Source organism: Salvia miltiorrhiza, chromosome 2 (genome assembly GCF_028751815.1).
Source record: "Salvia miltiorrhiza cultivar Shanhuang (shh) chromosome 2, IMPLAD_Smil_shh, whole genome shotgun sequence".
NCBI lineage: Eukaryota > Viridiplantae > Streptophyta > Magnoliopsida > Lamiales > Lamiaceae > Salvia > Salvia miltiorrhiza.
The window spans coordinates 22,575,772-22,590,790 of record NC_080388.1 but is presented as its reverse complement, the minus strand read 5'-3'; the positions used below and the strand labels follow the sequence as shown (position 1 = coordinate 22,590,790).

At 38.7% G+C, this 15,019-nt stretch overlaps 2 protein-coding genes across 3 annotated transcripts; one reads left to right on the top strand and one right to left on the bottom strand.

The window, feature by feature from the left end:
* The first annotated feature begins 1,266 nt into the window (after positions 1–1,266).
* LOC131011603 (microtubule-associated protein TORTIFOLIA1-like) lies at positions 1,267–6,716 on the top strand. Of its 2 annotated transcripts, XM_057939371.1 has the most exons (7): positions 1,288–2,280; positions 2,683–2,871; positions 3,895–3,997; positions 4,104–4,678; positions 4,762–5,640; positions 5,984–6,223; positions 6,489–6,716. In XM_057939371.1, the coding sequence occupies exons 1-6, from the start codon at positions 1,588–1,590 to the stop codon at positions 6,179–6,181; spliced, it is 2,637 nt and encodes an 878-aa protein (XP_057795354.1). In that variant the 5' UTR covers positions 1,288–1,587; the 3' UTR covers positions 6,182–6,223; positions 6,489–6,716. The 2 variants fall into 2 exon arrangements, with proteins under 2 accessions (XP_057795353.1, XP_057795354.1); XM_057939370.1 differs by lacking the exon at positions 6,489–6,716 and having other exon boundaries at positions 1,267–2,280; positions 5,984–6,442.
* A 529-nt stretch (positions 6,717–7,245) lies between these two features.
* On the bottom strand, positions 7,246–14,321 carry LOC131011601 (DNA polymerase I B, chloroplastic/mitochondrial). The gene is made up of 13 exons (XM_057939369.1): positions 13,825–14,321; positions 12,975–13,368; positions 12,384–12,858; positions 12,088–12,275; positions 11,279–11,952; positions 10,749–11,202; positions 9,591–9,686; positions 9,093–9,185; positions 8,573–8,767; positions 8,134–8,226; positions 7,843–8,055; positions 7,636–7,725; positions 7,246–7,530 (listed from the first exon to the last, which is right to left on the bottom strand). Exons 1-13 carry the CDS (start codon positions 13,953–13,955, stop codon positions 7,369–7,371), a joined length of 3,258 nt encoding a protein of 1,085 aa, XP_057795352.1. The 5' UTR covers positions 13,956–14,321; the 3' UTR covers positions 7,246–7,368.
* Positions 14,322–15,019: the final 698 nt, after the last annotated feature.

Sequence of the window (15,019 nt, the reverse complement as noted above, 5' to 3'; positions counted from 1 at the left end):
AAAAAATACACATCTTTTATTCACGCTATAGAAAACCTTCTCTCTCTAATCTCTATCCTACTCCCTGAAAATGCCACCAACCATCGTCTACCATCTCAAAAATCCAGCCAGGCTAGCGCTATCTTTTGATTCCAGCTACGTCGACTCAATCAACGCCGTCCTACAATCTCCTTCCTTAATCGTCACCTCTGTTATGCCCAAACACCCACAGACTGAAATCCCCTTCAAGAAGCCACCACCTCTTCTCAAAATCTCGCCCGTTGACGTCGCTTCTAAGGATTCGGTGAGCCGTTGCATTGATATCAACATCACTACTCCGATTTCGACCGCCACCACTTCCTCACTCCATCTCTCAATCTCGCCTCTATGCTCCTGTTTCTCACGTAACCAAAAGAAATCCCCAAATCTATCAAACCCTCTCTCTCTCTTGGTCGGATGTTCGAAAACTATAGGTCACCTCTGTGCCATTTTCAAATTCAACCCTAATTTCTTTCCCCAATTCGTACAATTACCGATCGTTGATGACATCAATAATATCATTGCCCCGTGAGGAAATGGGGGAAGAAATTAGGATTGAATAAAAAATGAGGAAAAAATTGTGCATGATTATCAAATACAAGATGAGGTCGTTTACTTATTTTAAGCAAGTGTCAAAAATTATATAGCCTCGTCAACTGTGCTTTTAGGGTAATTCGTCGTCAGGTGTAAGATCAAATAATTAACAAAGTGAAAAAATTTGAAGTATGTGAGCAAAATGAAAAAGTGGATAAAATTTTAGAATTTATAGGCCATTATTCCAAATTGTAATGGACATAAATAATATATTTTTTAATAAATTAGGTATCATTTTGATAATATCTTCAAAGTTAAAGATATTTTTAAGAATTTGCAAAAACTATAAGATAGAAAATGGCCTTTACCCAAAATTTTATCGGAATGTATAACCAGGTTTTCTTTTTTTCGACGGATGTGGAACCATTTCTGGGTTTTAGATTTTGATTTGAATTTGTACGTGGAACAAGAGGGCGACACAGAATATGAATTTGGAAAACTCATATATAGATAATTTTGGATAAAATATTAAAATAGAACGTCTAAGAAGAGACTAAATAACATGGGATAGATAATTTTCGATAAAATATTAAGTAGAACGTCTAAGAAGAGACTTAAATAACATGCGACAAAATTTTGTCCAATCCAGTTATTTGAAATTTAAATTTTAGTCATCAGTTTATATGATCGGTAGCGTAAATAAAAATGCAATTACAAATGGGAATCAACCCTAATAGTAAATCTTTTTTAAAAATGTAAAGCAAGATTAATCTTTTACGTCTGAAAAAAAACACAGAAGTAGAAGTAGAAGTAGCAGCAGCAGCAGCTCCCATCTCAATTCTGTGTTGGTGGTGGTGGTGGCCACAGATCTCACATTCCTCTCTCATTTTGCTTTCATTCTCAGTAAAACCCCACTCCCATTCATACATCGCACCTTAATTCTCAAATCTCAATTCCACCCTTTCCCTCTTCAACGGCTTTCAAATTCCCTCATTTTTCGCACACATTGCGCTGCAATTTTCACAGATTAGCAAAATGAGTTCGCAGAGATCTGCAAAACCCTCGAAACCCCCCAACCAAACCCCAACCAGATCATCCTCCACCACCTCATCGTCTTCCCTCTCATCCCACCTGGCAATGGTGGAGCTCAAGCAGCGCATTCTCACTTCCCTCTCCAAGCTCGCCGACCGCGACACCCACCAGATCGCCGTCGAGGACCTCGAGAAGATCATCCAGTCCCTCACCAACGACGGCGTCTCGATGCTGCTCAACTGCCTCTACGAAGCCGTCAACGACCCCAAGCCGCCCTCGAAGAAGGAGGGCGTCCGCCTCCTCGCCGCGCTCTGCGCCGCCCACACCGACGCCGCCGCCACCCACCTCACCAAGATCATCGCCCACATTGTGAAGAGGCTCAAGGATTCGGATTCGCAGGTCAGGGACGCGTGCCGCGACGCCATTGGCGCGCTCTCGGGGCTCTACTTGAAGGGCGGCAGCGGAGGGGATGGCGTGGTGTCACTGTTCATGAAGCCGCTGTTCGAGGTGATGAGCGAGAACAACAAGGCGGCGCAAGGTGGGGCTGCATTGTGTCTGGCGAAGATGGTTGAGTGTGCTTCTGATCCGCCTTTGGGTACTTTTCAGAAGCTTTGCGTCAGGGTGTGTAAGTATTTGAATAGCCCTAATTTCATGGCGAAGGCTTCGCTGTTGCAGGTTGTGTCGAGCTTGTCGCAGGTTCGCCCCTTTTACTATATTGGTGCTAGTTGTTAGATTTGAATTTGAGGATTGGTGATTTACATTAGCTATGATTGGGAAATTTGCCTACCAGATGTAAATAAATGATGCACCAAATTTGATGATATGGTTAACTTTTAGTCTATGTATATTTGGTGTTGCGAAATTGTAATCGGAGAAGTGGGGCAGTTTATCGGGCTATCGGTTTGTATAGCCAACTCGATCCGTGCTCAGTTGAGGGAAGACTTTAGGATGTATTACTCATATAAGCTAAGGATCGTCGTGTTATATTGCATTTTAGCAAATCAGGAACGATGACATCACTTTCGTGCAAGCATGGAACCCTTCTTGCGCTAGTGTTTTGATACTATAAAGATCTACATATTCTTTGTACTGTTGCAGGTAGGAGCAATCACCCCTCAAAATTTGGAATCATTGCTTCAGAGTATTCAAGAATGTCTAAACAGTTCGGATTGGGCAACTAGGAAAGCTGCAGCTGAGACATTAAGTGTGTTGTCTTTGAACAAAAATATAACAGTAGAAGGAGCTGCTTCGACATTGAATGCACTTGAGGCTTGTAGGTTTGACAAGGTACAAAATTCTGTCATGTTCAAAACCATTGACATGCCTCTGCAGATTATCTGATTCACAGGGCTATTCAGTGCACAAAACACTAACTGAATTGTCTGCCGACTTTATCCTGTTTATCTGCTAGAGTTTGTTCGTGCAGAATCTGAATTTATGGTGTAAATGCTATTCACATGTTTTGCTGCCTCCATTAATAGCCTGAATGATTTCTTAGTTGACTGCTGAATCAACTAAGATGGAACACTTAAAATTAGTCTCCTAAGGCAGTAGTCTTAGAATTCATAACTTGGTCTATACATGTATATTACTTTTTAAGATCCGATGCCTGATATAAATATCATCTTTTTATGAACAAATCTTTTTTAAACAAAAGCAGATCCTTAGTTCCTGCTCTTTTTACATATTCTATAGGACGCCTAAGCAACATACTGCTTTCCTGGTGCATGCAGTAATAGACAAAAGACGCTCATTTATTCTCTCTGATTCAGATGCATTCACCCAGGGCTCGAGATTCATAATGTGTGTTATACTTATTTCTTCATTCGACATATATTTTAAGAGATACATCTGACCCATTATTTAGTAGCTAAACTTGTATGTTTCATTTTCCATTTAGTTGAGATTTTTGGTTCACTTATATGGTCTTGATTCTCATTTCTCAATCATTTCAAGTTGTGCTCATAGATTTTTGGTGAAATTAATTGTCTTGGACTCTTGGTTCCCATGTCTCAGTCATTTCAAGTGCGAGTCATAGTAATTGAATGCCAAAGACCCAATTTTGCTCTCAGTTTCAGCTATACAGCACTGTAAACAAATTAATGAATATGGAAAAGTGCGATGTTGTAATCCACTATATCCTCTGTTAATAGATAGTTTCTGCCTTTCTGGTTTGCACACAAATGACAGTTTCTTTTTGGAAGACTAAAATGACAATTTTTGGATTTCCAATTAGTGGACTTCGTCAAGGAACATACAGTTGCTTGTATGGTAATCCATTCAACTAAAACTGATGCTGGAATTTCCCAGATAAAACCTGTTAGAGAGAGTATGAACGAGGCCTTACAGCTATGGAAGAAAATTGCTGGAAAAGGAGATGGGTCTTCTGATGAAACAAAAGCTTCATCTAATGGTAGGCATTATTAGATTGGTCTGATCATGAGTACAATTCTCTACTTGATAACAATTTCTGTTTCTTTTTCTTCACACGGTTTATGTTCTAATGCTCTTCATTTCAGATGATGAAGCCTCTGAAATTGCTGATCAATTGGATAAAAAGGAACTTCGTGAAAGAGAAAGTGCAAAATCACTGAAGGATTCATCTTGCGGATCATCGCCGGCTGATCCTAATCTGAAAGGCAAGGGAAACAACATTCTGGACAAGGCTGTTGGAATATTGAAGAAGAAGGCATTAACTGAAAAGGAACTGAACCCCGAGTTCTTCCAAAAACTAGAAACAAGAGATTCAGATGATTTGCCTGTTGAAGTGATTCTTCCTCGTCGATGCACCAATCCTTCAAATTCACAAAATGAGGAAGAGCCAGAATCAAGCACAGATCTAAACGGGAGGACTAGGCATAACTACCAGGCTGGTGATGCACCCTTCAAAGATAATTATGAAATCCTTCAGAGAGGAACTGTTGGTGATCAGCGTGACTATAATCAGATTGAATCCTCCAGTGCTTATTCAGATTTTTCCAGATCTGCAGGTCAATCTGAGGGATTTATGAATAACAAAGGAAATTGGCTAGCTATTCAAAGACAGTTGTTACTGTTGGAGAGGCAACAGGGTCATCTCATGAATATGTTGCAGGTATACTTCTATTTTTAAGGGGCTCATTCAAAGATATGCATTTATCTTATTACTTTGTTTTTTTTCTTTCCATTTCGTTCTAGGATTTTATGGGTGGGTCCCATGACAGCATGGTTACTCTAGAAAACCGAGTGCGGGGGCTTGAGAGAGTTGTAGAAGACATGGCACGAGATTTATCAATATCATCATCAGGTAGGAGGGGTGGAAGTAATATGGGTGGATATGAAGGATCTTCAAACAGGTCTCTCAGCAAGTACAACGGCTTCCCTGACTATTCTGGTGGCAAGTCAGGAAGAGGAAGCGATGGACGCTTTCACTTTGGGGAGAGGTTTGTTGCATTTGATGGGGGTGCCTTGGGAATGAAATCTAGGGGACCCTCCTGGAGATCCGATGCATCGGATGCTTGGGACTTTCATTCATATGGTAAAAATGGACATATGGGCTCAAGGAGAGCTGGTGGTCCTATGGATATTAGATCTGGAAAATCAGAAAATGAGGCTGATCAAGTTGGCAGCAGAAGAGCATGGGAGAAGGGAGCTGCACCTGTTAGGTTTGGTGAAGGACCATCTGCAAGGAGTGTCTGGCAAGCTTCCAAGGATGAAGCAACCTTGGAAGCTATACGAGTTGCTGGTGATGACAATGGAGTAAGTCGGGGTGCTCGAGTGGCCATCCCTGAGATGACTGCCGAAGCATTAGGAGACGATGGAGCTGTCCAAGACCGTGATCCGGTTTGGACTTCTTGGAGCAATGCAATGGATGCCCTTCATGCCGGTGATGTGGATGCTGCTTTTGCTGAAGTTTTGGCCACTGGGGATGATGTCTTGCTGGTAAAGCTCATGGATAGATCTGGCCCCGTTATAGATCAACTATCAAATGAGGTAGCAAGTGAAGTTCTAAATGCTATTTCACAGTTGATCATGGAGCCAAACTTGTACGAGATCTGCTTATACTGGATCCAACAGGTAGGCCTTTTTGTAGTATTCCTCGTCTTTTATCTGTTCAATTCTGTTTGGCATCATACAAGTAAATCTTCTCTGTGATTAAAATATATGTTCAAACATAATTATATGTTAAATTAGCTGATTGATTATCTTTCATTATTCATTATTGTATCTTCTACTGGTCTATATGCATTACTGTATCTTTCATTATGCATTATTGTATCTTTTATTATACATCTTCAACTTAAAATGTTGAAAGATCAGCTCCAGACAACTGCTAGAGGGGCTCACTTCTCATTATTTTAACGCTTGGTAATGTATTTTAGCCCGTCTCCGGGATTCTGATTTCTGGTTGTGTTGTCAGTTGGCAGATATCATTATGGAGAACGGGCCTGATGTGCTGGGCACTCCAATGGAGGTAAAAAGGGAAATTTTACTGAATTTACACGAAGCTTCGTCAACAATAGATCTACCTGATGACTGGGAAAGATCAGCTCCAGACCAACTATTACTTCAGTTGGCAACAGCCTGGGATATCGATCTGCAACATTTCGGGAAATAACTTCAACTCAGCAGTATTTTTGGCTTGATATTTGCTTTAAAGGTCCAATTATTGTCTATCAAAACATGCATTTGTTTGATCTTTGAATGATTTAATTACGCAATACAAATGAGAGAAAAGTGATTAATGGGGTAGGATGTACGTCCTCTGCATGTGCATTATGTTAGTATTTTAGATCAGCAGGTTGTTGAATTGTGTATGCTACTTTGGAAAATTTGGAGATCTTGTGATATAGTATTTTCTTTGGTTGCACATATTCAATTAATTATGTTCTTCATTGATTATATTCCTATATTATTTTATGCAGGGTGCTGATCAATGATCATCCATAGCATATGATTGGAATTGGTATCTGAATTAATTAGATTTGGGAAAATATGTTGAAATGTTCCAACGTTTTTACACTTTTTCAAAAAGTGTCTCACTGTTTAACAGTTACATTTGTACCCAATCTTTGAATATTTTAACAAAATTGTCATGAGTTAAGAATACTGTTGATATGTGCCTTTTAAATAAAAAATTAGGGATATACATACATTCTGATGCCAAAGTTTTAAGATTTGAACGTTGCAACACTTTTGCATATTTTTATTAGGTTTCATTGTGATCAATCAGAGCATCTCCAATGGGTTGTGTATTAGGGGGTGTCTTAGATGGTGGTCCCCACCTAAGACACACCTCTCTCCAATGCATTGTGTCTTAAAGGGTGTCTTAGATCTTCATTTCCACAAAATTCATATTTCTATACTTTTATTTTTAAATTCCCAATTTCATTAAAAATAAAATTAAACATTACAATAATTAAAATAAAATTAAAAACATAATTAAATAATGAATTTCGAATTTTTTTGAATTTAAATAATGAATTTCGAATATATATATATATTTTTTAATTGGGCGCGTGACGCGCTATACATTTCTCGCCTTCAACCTGTGTCTTGGCAAAGACACGGCCTCGCATCAGCCCGCGTCTCCAGTGCAGCCCCCCTCCCCAAGACCCGGATCGATCCTCCACTCGCTCTCAGGATTTATAAAAAAACTCAAAAATAGAATAGACAAGCAAATAGATGGAATTTGAAATCTTAAACATTGAATTTCGCTTTTACAGAATCTGGAAACACAATGAAGCCAAATTCCATACATTGACAAATTATATACAGAAATTAGGGATGAGGCGACACCGTCGTCTACTTGGCAGCATACCAGCTCTGAGCACATTTGGCATCAACAGACAAACCAACTCTAAGAATATTTTTGCCTTCAAAGGGCCTTGACATGCAATCAACAACAATAGCCTTGGCCTCCTCAGCCGATTCACTTGGCCCTTCTAGGATCACTTCGTCGTGAACCTGCCCAACATAATATAGGCTTTTTGGCAAACGATCTAAAGAGATTTTTTTTCTTCTTTATTTTAACATTTGTTTCTTTTCTTGTTCCTTGAAAGCTAAAATTACCTGTAACAGAAGTCGCCATCCTAGCTCCTTCAAACGTTTGTTCCTCGATATCTGCAACATGGCACACATAGCAACGTCTGCAGCACTTCCCTGTATCATAATTCAAGGTTGTGCGTGTTAGTATGTCAACACGTCCCAATAATTTGGAAAGGCAAGATAGTCTAAACCCTAAACCCTAAAATTAGAAGGGCACTGGGAAACATGGACCTGCACGGGGGTATTGATAGCAGCACGTTCGATGTGAGCTCTATGTGCAGAGCTGGCATTCTTTAGAGATGGGAAGTGGCGAGCTCGCCCTAACAATGTGTAAACACAGTGATAGTTATGTGCTTGTTTCTTGCGTAGTGTCTGCCAATGTAGTACTTCTTGTCTATCGCTGTACCAGAGATTAACTGTTTCCTGAGCTTCCTCGCGAGAAACCTGATGGTGCAGATAGTGTTTTAAACATGGAACAAAACTTTCCAAACAATTGAAAGCTCTCGAGAAATTATTTATTACCTTCCAGTCCCGAGCAAGTCCAACAGTTGTTTTTCCATATGCAATGGAAAAGTTAAGCATCTTAGCTTTCCTTCTTTCCGAACCAAAAGCATCCTGAAATATCATCCACAAAGACCCGATTACTTAAGGTAGCCCTTATTACAAAGCTCGATACACCATTGCTAAGTTGGACACAAGCAAAAGACCATATTAAATGAGAGCTAAATATGTGACTACATTTTTAGCTTTGCTATCTCAACTGCTAACTTGATGCTTGATAGATAGGGCAACCATTTTGCAAGATATGAATTAATTTACCACTTCCAATCTGACAGAAAAGTCTATAACCAATAAAAAGTATTTAGTCAATGGTTGACTGGTTCGAACAGCTTATGTTTTCCCACACCGGTAATATGGCTATATTTTCATGGAACAATGGAATGCAACTCTAAGAACAGACCTTTAGCAACGGGGCTGGAGGCTTATCTTCATCAGACTGAGGATGCCACTCGAGAAGCACTTCCTTATCCTCAACGGCTTTACGAATGTGTGGATACATGTTCATTGCAGTCCTTGAGTGGAAGTCTCCACCAGCTTTAAAAGCATCAAGCATACTCTTACAGTTGGCCAGATGAGCTAGAATCCTAAGCTCTAACTGATTGTCAGAACAGAATAAAACACAGAAGATTTAGTATTTTCTTTTTCTTATCAACATTAGTTACTTTGGAACTGAGACCAAATATTTGAAGACTAGTTCTTTTCTGAACACACTTTAACTATTTATAAGAAATTATTCTCATTTAAACTCTAATATACATATTATCAGACTAAATGGTGTAAATATATGTATATAGTAAGTTGGAACTATATATTTTCAAGAAATAATATATACAGCAATAAATTATTGAACTAAGACACAGTAAATCTTCTTGAATCTACAAACGAACTAACTCTAAACAAAGCATTGTATAAGTTATTACCTGTCCGTAATCAGCAACTATTAGAGAGTTTCCAGGTGCTGCTATAAATGCCTGACGGATCTTGTAACGATCCTTCTCCAGTGCTGGCTGGTTCTGGATTTCAGAATATACAAAGATATAGCTCAGAAACAACTTCAAGAAAGGATAATCTTACTTAAGTTTGTTTAGTGAGGAGAGCAAATATACAAGTGCCACAAAATATATCTATTTTAGATTTCTTCAGTGACTCAGCGACCAACAATGTTTCAAATAAGTGACAGCTTATGTAAACTTTCCAAGAAAGATCTCTAGACTTTATTAATTTAGAGAGCCAAGAACGAAAAATTTAAAACTCGAATAACATCTCAAAGAGTATTGGAAAGTCACTTATCCATACCCAAAAGATACCAAGCAACCAAAAGTAGTTCAGTGGGAATATGCAATCAGAATTACAAATTAATTTCTTGAAGTGCATATGAACATTATCATGGTAACACGGAGAGAAAACATTGCACAAACCTGCAGATTAGGTCGTCTAGCAGACAGTCGGCCAGTTTCTGTGTTGATATTCAGAGAACAATGGATTCTCCCATCCTTGCCTGCAATGTGATTTCCCTGATGTGGACAATGAAAAGCAGAGTTAGGAACATAAGAAATTTCCGACTCCTGTCCTAATACACACTTGTCAAATTACAGAAAGAGAAGAGATGATACTCAAGTCTCAAAGGCAAGCAACAAAGACAATCTTATGCAATTATCAAGAACAGCTTAATAATTTGTGTAAGAGAAGAGAGATAGGCAGTCAAAATTAAGGCTTAAGTTGCATGATGAAGATGGATTAATTTAAGGGCTTTACTAGATATTTTGTTGTGCCCTATATAAAATTATTCAAAGAAAAATCTTAATATGGTTTTGAAAAAAAATAATAACTAACTAATGCAGTAATCAGAACATCATATAAAGGCCTTCTCAAAATCACTAGAAAATTTGCACATTCAAAAAAGAATTCCAGTGGAGTTGCCAAAAACTTTATGATAGGTTAATGGAGATATCCCTCAAATCTTCTGTAGGAAATTTAAGATAGAATTCGCTTATCCTTCCAAAAAGTGGCATCGTAAAAACTAAGATCTCATGTTTCGTGCACCCACTATAGCCAAAAAACCAATCCGAGAAATCCCCCCAAAAAACAGGAAAATAAAAAGAACAAATACACAAAGATATACTATATGTGAAGAATTCCTAATGATGTAATCAGCAATGTCCAGAAAATAACCTGGGTTATTATATTGTGCTGTCATAAAAGTATTCAAAGAAAAATCTGAATATGATCTGGAAAGAACTAACTACTAACTAATGCAACAACTGAAAATAAAAAATTGTATAAAGAAGCATCTCAAACTCACTAAAAAATTTCCACATGCAAAACAGTAATCAATGGGGTTGCCGAAACTAACTTATGACAGCAGATATAGAATAATACTAGAATTCTTTAAGCCTTTTAAAGAGATATCTTAAAATGCTCAGAAGCTCATATTTGTGCACCCACTATAGCCCAAATTCAATCAGAGAAAGCCCCGAAAGAAGTAGGTAAAAGAACTAAGATGCAGATATCTGACACCCACATATACATGTGTAACATAATCAGCAATCTATGTGGTTAGCCTAGAAGAAGAAAACCTGCAAGGGGAGAATAAAGTTGGATATCAAAGAGTCAATAGAGCAAACTTCACATAGAGCAGCAATGGCATGACAAGCCTCAATTCCCGCCTGTCCACCACCAAATGCAGAGTAAGCAGTTCCATAAGCAGAGATATCTCTGTCTCCACTTTGGGGCGCTCCATTGTCCTTCAAGGAGTTTTGGTTCTCTTCCTCAGGAATTTCTTCGTCATCCTCTTCATCCAGAAAATCAAAGTCCGCAGAGACCTTGCCCGCAAGAGTCTTCAAAGCATCCCCGCTAACAGAAGGCCACCCACTTGGAGTGAACTTATCAGCTACTATGTTAACACCTTCAGGCTTACTCAATACAATTTTACGATATTTTGTGGCTTTCTTTTTGCCCTCTTCAATTATATTACCCACGTTGGGAACTTTAAAATCTTTCTTCACAGGAAGAAACTCATTTGGATCCTTCCTGTAAATAAAATAACAAAGAATAAGTGTATGCTCATTAGTGGCCTTCAACAACAAAGGTAGTGTATGCTCACTACCTGTTCTGTACACCACCAAAGAATAACTGGCGCAACTGTGCATCACTTCCTACATTCATGTCTTTTGCATCAGGGCAAAGTTTAGTGGCCCACTTGCGAAATCTATCAGCAGCTATCTGCTGCTCTACTTTAGCAACCTTCTCAATTTCAGCAAGATAAGAGCGATCGACCAGCATTCCCTCTCTCTCCATTTTAACAAGGAGCTCTCCAAATGGACGTAAATACTTACAGTAGTTGTCAAACATTGACCCTTGGTATTGTCCATCAACAGACCAAGGGGTTTTCAACAACTTCTTCTCCAGGCTTTCATACAGGCTCAATGTGCTTATCGAATCCAGAGCAGAATAACAAATCCATAATTTTCTCTCATCTCGTTGTAGCTCTTCAACGGGAGGAATGGCTATTATTTTACCCTCAGATCCATCTTTCTTAAGTTTTTTCCGACCAAAAATGTTCTTCATTGACACCTTCCCAAGAACCTGTTGACCAGGGCCTTTCCTAGCATCTGACATGACAATGGAATCTCTTGTGAGTGCTTCCAAAGAATACCCTCCCTCTGTTCGTCGAGAGGAATTCCACAATCGAGCCATGTGCATCGTATCAGCATAGAAACCAGAAAGTTTAAGCCCGTAATTCTCTATTACATGATTATCGAAGCTGTAGTTGTGCCACACCTATAAAAAGTCCGGGTAAACTGATTATATTTATAAATTAATATCTCCTGAAGGATGTTTTGATTGGATAAAATTATTGCAGAGGAACAATGGAACATAAATAGCCAATAACGAAACAACAAATAAATGAATTACTTTTTTAATAGACGGATCTTCAAAAAATGGAGCAAATTCTTTGATAAGACCCTCACCACCTCCATCAAGGACATCCACCCAGATACAGGACTTCCCATTACCAAAATCAGCGTCTGGGCCAGAATATATGCTGAAACATATCACTTCACCATGGTCCACAGGTGAATCATCTTTAACATCAATATTTGCTACCTACAGTAACAAAAATCACAGAAAGCTGAGCGGTGGCTTAAATTTGTACAAAAATGGTATACAGAGCATATACTATGGATTTTAAATTTACAATGAACCTATACATGCCTCTGTATCACAGGCATGAACAAGATCCTTGTATTGAGTAGTGAGCAGACGGACTACTTCCCTAGCTGCAGGTATGCTATCAACAATGAGAACCTTTTCATAGACCTGACCAAGTCTTTCATGAAGTTCCGAGTATTCAGGACCAGTGATTTTCTCACTCAAAGGTTCACCAACATCATCACTTGGAACAACTTCGTTATCAGCAGAAGCTGTCTCTTTATTATGGAATACTTCATCCTTGTCAGGTTTGGGACCTTGAACACTCTTAATGCCCCAGCAACTAGGATGAGCATCTTTTTCCATTAAATGGCCATCCAATACTATCTTCTTATCATTCTTTGGGAGGGGAACTACATGAGATCCAACCTGACCTACAGATACCTGGTTATGGGAAATATGATGCACATGTTGCCTGCCATTTCCAGTATACTTCACCTCATTCCTGCTTAATGCTCTCCCTTCTCCTTCATACTGCAAAATAAACAATATTCCCAAGATGAGAAAGCTCTGAAAGTGGCGGTTAACATAGGAAAGCTTTCAAAGAAAGAAGTGACTTCATAGCTTTGCAAGTAATAAGAATAACATACTATTGTTTTTCTCCTATTATCGCCTTCTGAAGTTGTTTTAAGCTTTGCAGAAGTGTTAGTCCCATGAACAAACAGTCTCTTGTTTATTCTATATTCTTCTGTAGCTTTACCCCAGTCTTCAATAGTATGTCCACAGTCATTGGTAGTTTGTGCGGTATTTAATACTTCCGTCAAAATTCCTTGACTGTCTTCCTCTATTGCTTCCGCCTCTCTATTAAAAGAGGGCTTCTTTTTCCACTTATATGTAAAATCACTCCTTTCTCGATAAATCATTTGATTCTCATTGTGCTGAAATGTACTGTAGTTCGACTTTTGGTTTAATTCAAGCACATCAGCACTGATAGCTCCATTGGTGATGCCACTATGAGCACTTCGGGTCGCTTTATCTTCCACCCTGTAAAAAATGCAAGATTGTGTCTGAGTCTACATTCAAGGACATCATAAAGATAGTATATTTTTTAATTAAATTTTTCTTTTTAGTTGGGGGATGAGGAGATTGGGATAACAAAGGGAAGGAATGACACTGAGGTACAATGCTCGTGGTAGCATAACGAAATTACTTACTCACAAACTAACATTGCTCCTAAAAGATCTCAATCCACTAACAATACAAAGAATCTACATACTCACATAAACAGCACATAAATAAGACTTTGATACACCAAAATTCTACATTTCCAAGCAACATACACAAATTTCAAGGCGATAGAACCTCACGGTTAACAATAATAAATCCAGAAACCATTAAACAAGCTCCACACACACACACACAGAGAGAGAAAGAAAATTGACAGTTTATCAACATAAAAAAAGCATCCAAAATGTTTAGCGAGTTGAAAAGAAGCTGAACCTGCAGAAAACTTTGGTCGAAGAAGAAACGGAGTAGAACTTAATGCAAGAGCGGCAAAACCAGAAATACGGCGGGCAAAACGACGAGGGCCGGAAAGGGGCGGTGGGCGCAGAAAATCCCATTTTAGCCATAGCGGTAGCAACTCTGCCTAGCTTATTGCTAGTTCTGTGAGTGATAAAAGCAGCCGTTTTGATATCTTTGAAGAAAAAAAAAAAAAAAAACAAAGTAAAAGGAAAATGTTGAGGGATTAATTGGCGGCTGTAAATAAGAGGGGTTTAAAAGGGGTTTATCGTTTGTTTGTCAGGGAGTGTGGAAGTGGCGGAAGGAGGCACAAGGGCACATGCGTTTCTACAAAGAGAAAGTGGGATTGGTAGAGCGTAGAGAGACAGAGAGAGAGGGAGGAAGAGGCAGAGAGAATAGGGAAAGGGCACATCAGCGGCAATAGCAATCGAGTTTTTCTTCTTTATATATAAAACTGTATTCGAAAATTCAGTCATAATTCGGGGAGCAATACTTCTCGCGACTGTAAATGCATTGTCACTAGTACACTCGCCCAGGCCTGCTATCCACGGCGAAAATAATTTTGCATCAAAATTAAACGATTTAGTGTATGTATCGGGCCATCGTCTAAGCGATTAGGTGTTAATGTCTAAAACTGAAGGTCTTGGGTTCGAGCCTCCTATAGCGTGACCTTTAAATTTTTTTAATTAATCATGTTAATTTATCAAAATAAAATAAAATAAAATTAAATGATGTATCAAATAAATAAAAAAATAAATATTAAATATAGTTAGAATATAAGTAAATGTAAATTATTTTTTCTTAAAAAATAAAATAATCTACATCAATTACTTAGTAAAGATCCTTAATTTTATTTTATAATTTTCAAAAGTATCATTTTTAATTTTTGATGAGGAGTAATATGTGCAGAGCAGATGAATGATCTTTATCAGAGGAACGGACCTCGCCAGAGGAACGGATATCGTCAGAGGAATGAAATTCACCAGAGGAGTGGCTCTCGACAGAGGAATGGCCCTCGCCAAAGAAGTCACCAAAGAGCATAAGGGTGGTCTACCCATGCGCCTGAGCAGAGGATTCGCTCGCTTGTGAGCGAATTTACCACTATACCCTCGACCACGCGGGGAGCATGTTCTTAGAGGCGAAATTATTATTTTACCCCTAGCATGTAATCTAT

Bases quoted from the DNA above. Each gene is read 5' to 3' on its own strand.
- LOC131011603 (XM_057939371.1), top strand. From the start codon at position 1,588: ATGAGTTCGCAGAGATCTGCAAAACCCTCGAAACCCCCCAACCAAACC. The intron at 3,998-4,103 runs GTAGGCATTATT...TCTTCATTTCAG, and splicing joins AACAAAAGCTTCATCTAATG to ATGATGAAGCCTCTGAAATT. The intron at 4,679-4,761 runs GTATACTTCTAT...ATTTCGTTCTAG, and splicing joins ATCTCATGAATATGTTGCAG to GATTTTATGGGTGGGTCCCA.
- LOC131011601 (XM_057939369.1), bottom strand. From the start codon at position 13,955: ATGGCTAAAATGGGATTTTCTGCGCCCACCGCCCCTTTCCGGCCCTCG. The intron at 12,276-12,383 runs GTATAGGTTCAT...TACTGTAGGTAG, and splicing joins TGCCTGTGATACAGAGGCAT to CAAATATTGATGTTAAAGAT. The intron at 8,056-8,133 runs GTAATAAATAAT...CTGCACCATCAG, and splicing joins GACTTGCTCGGGACTGGAAG to GTTTCTCGCGAGGAAGCTCA.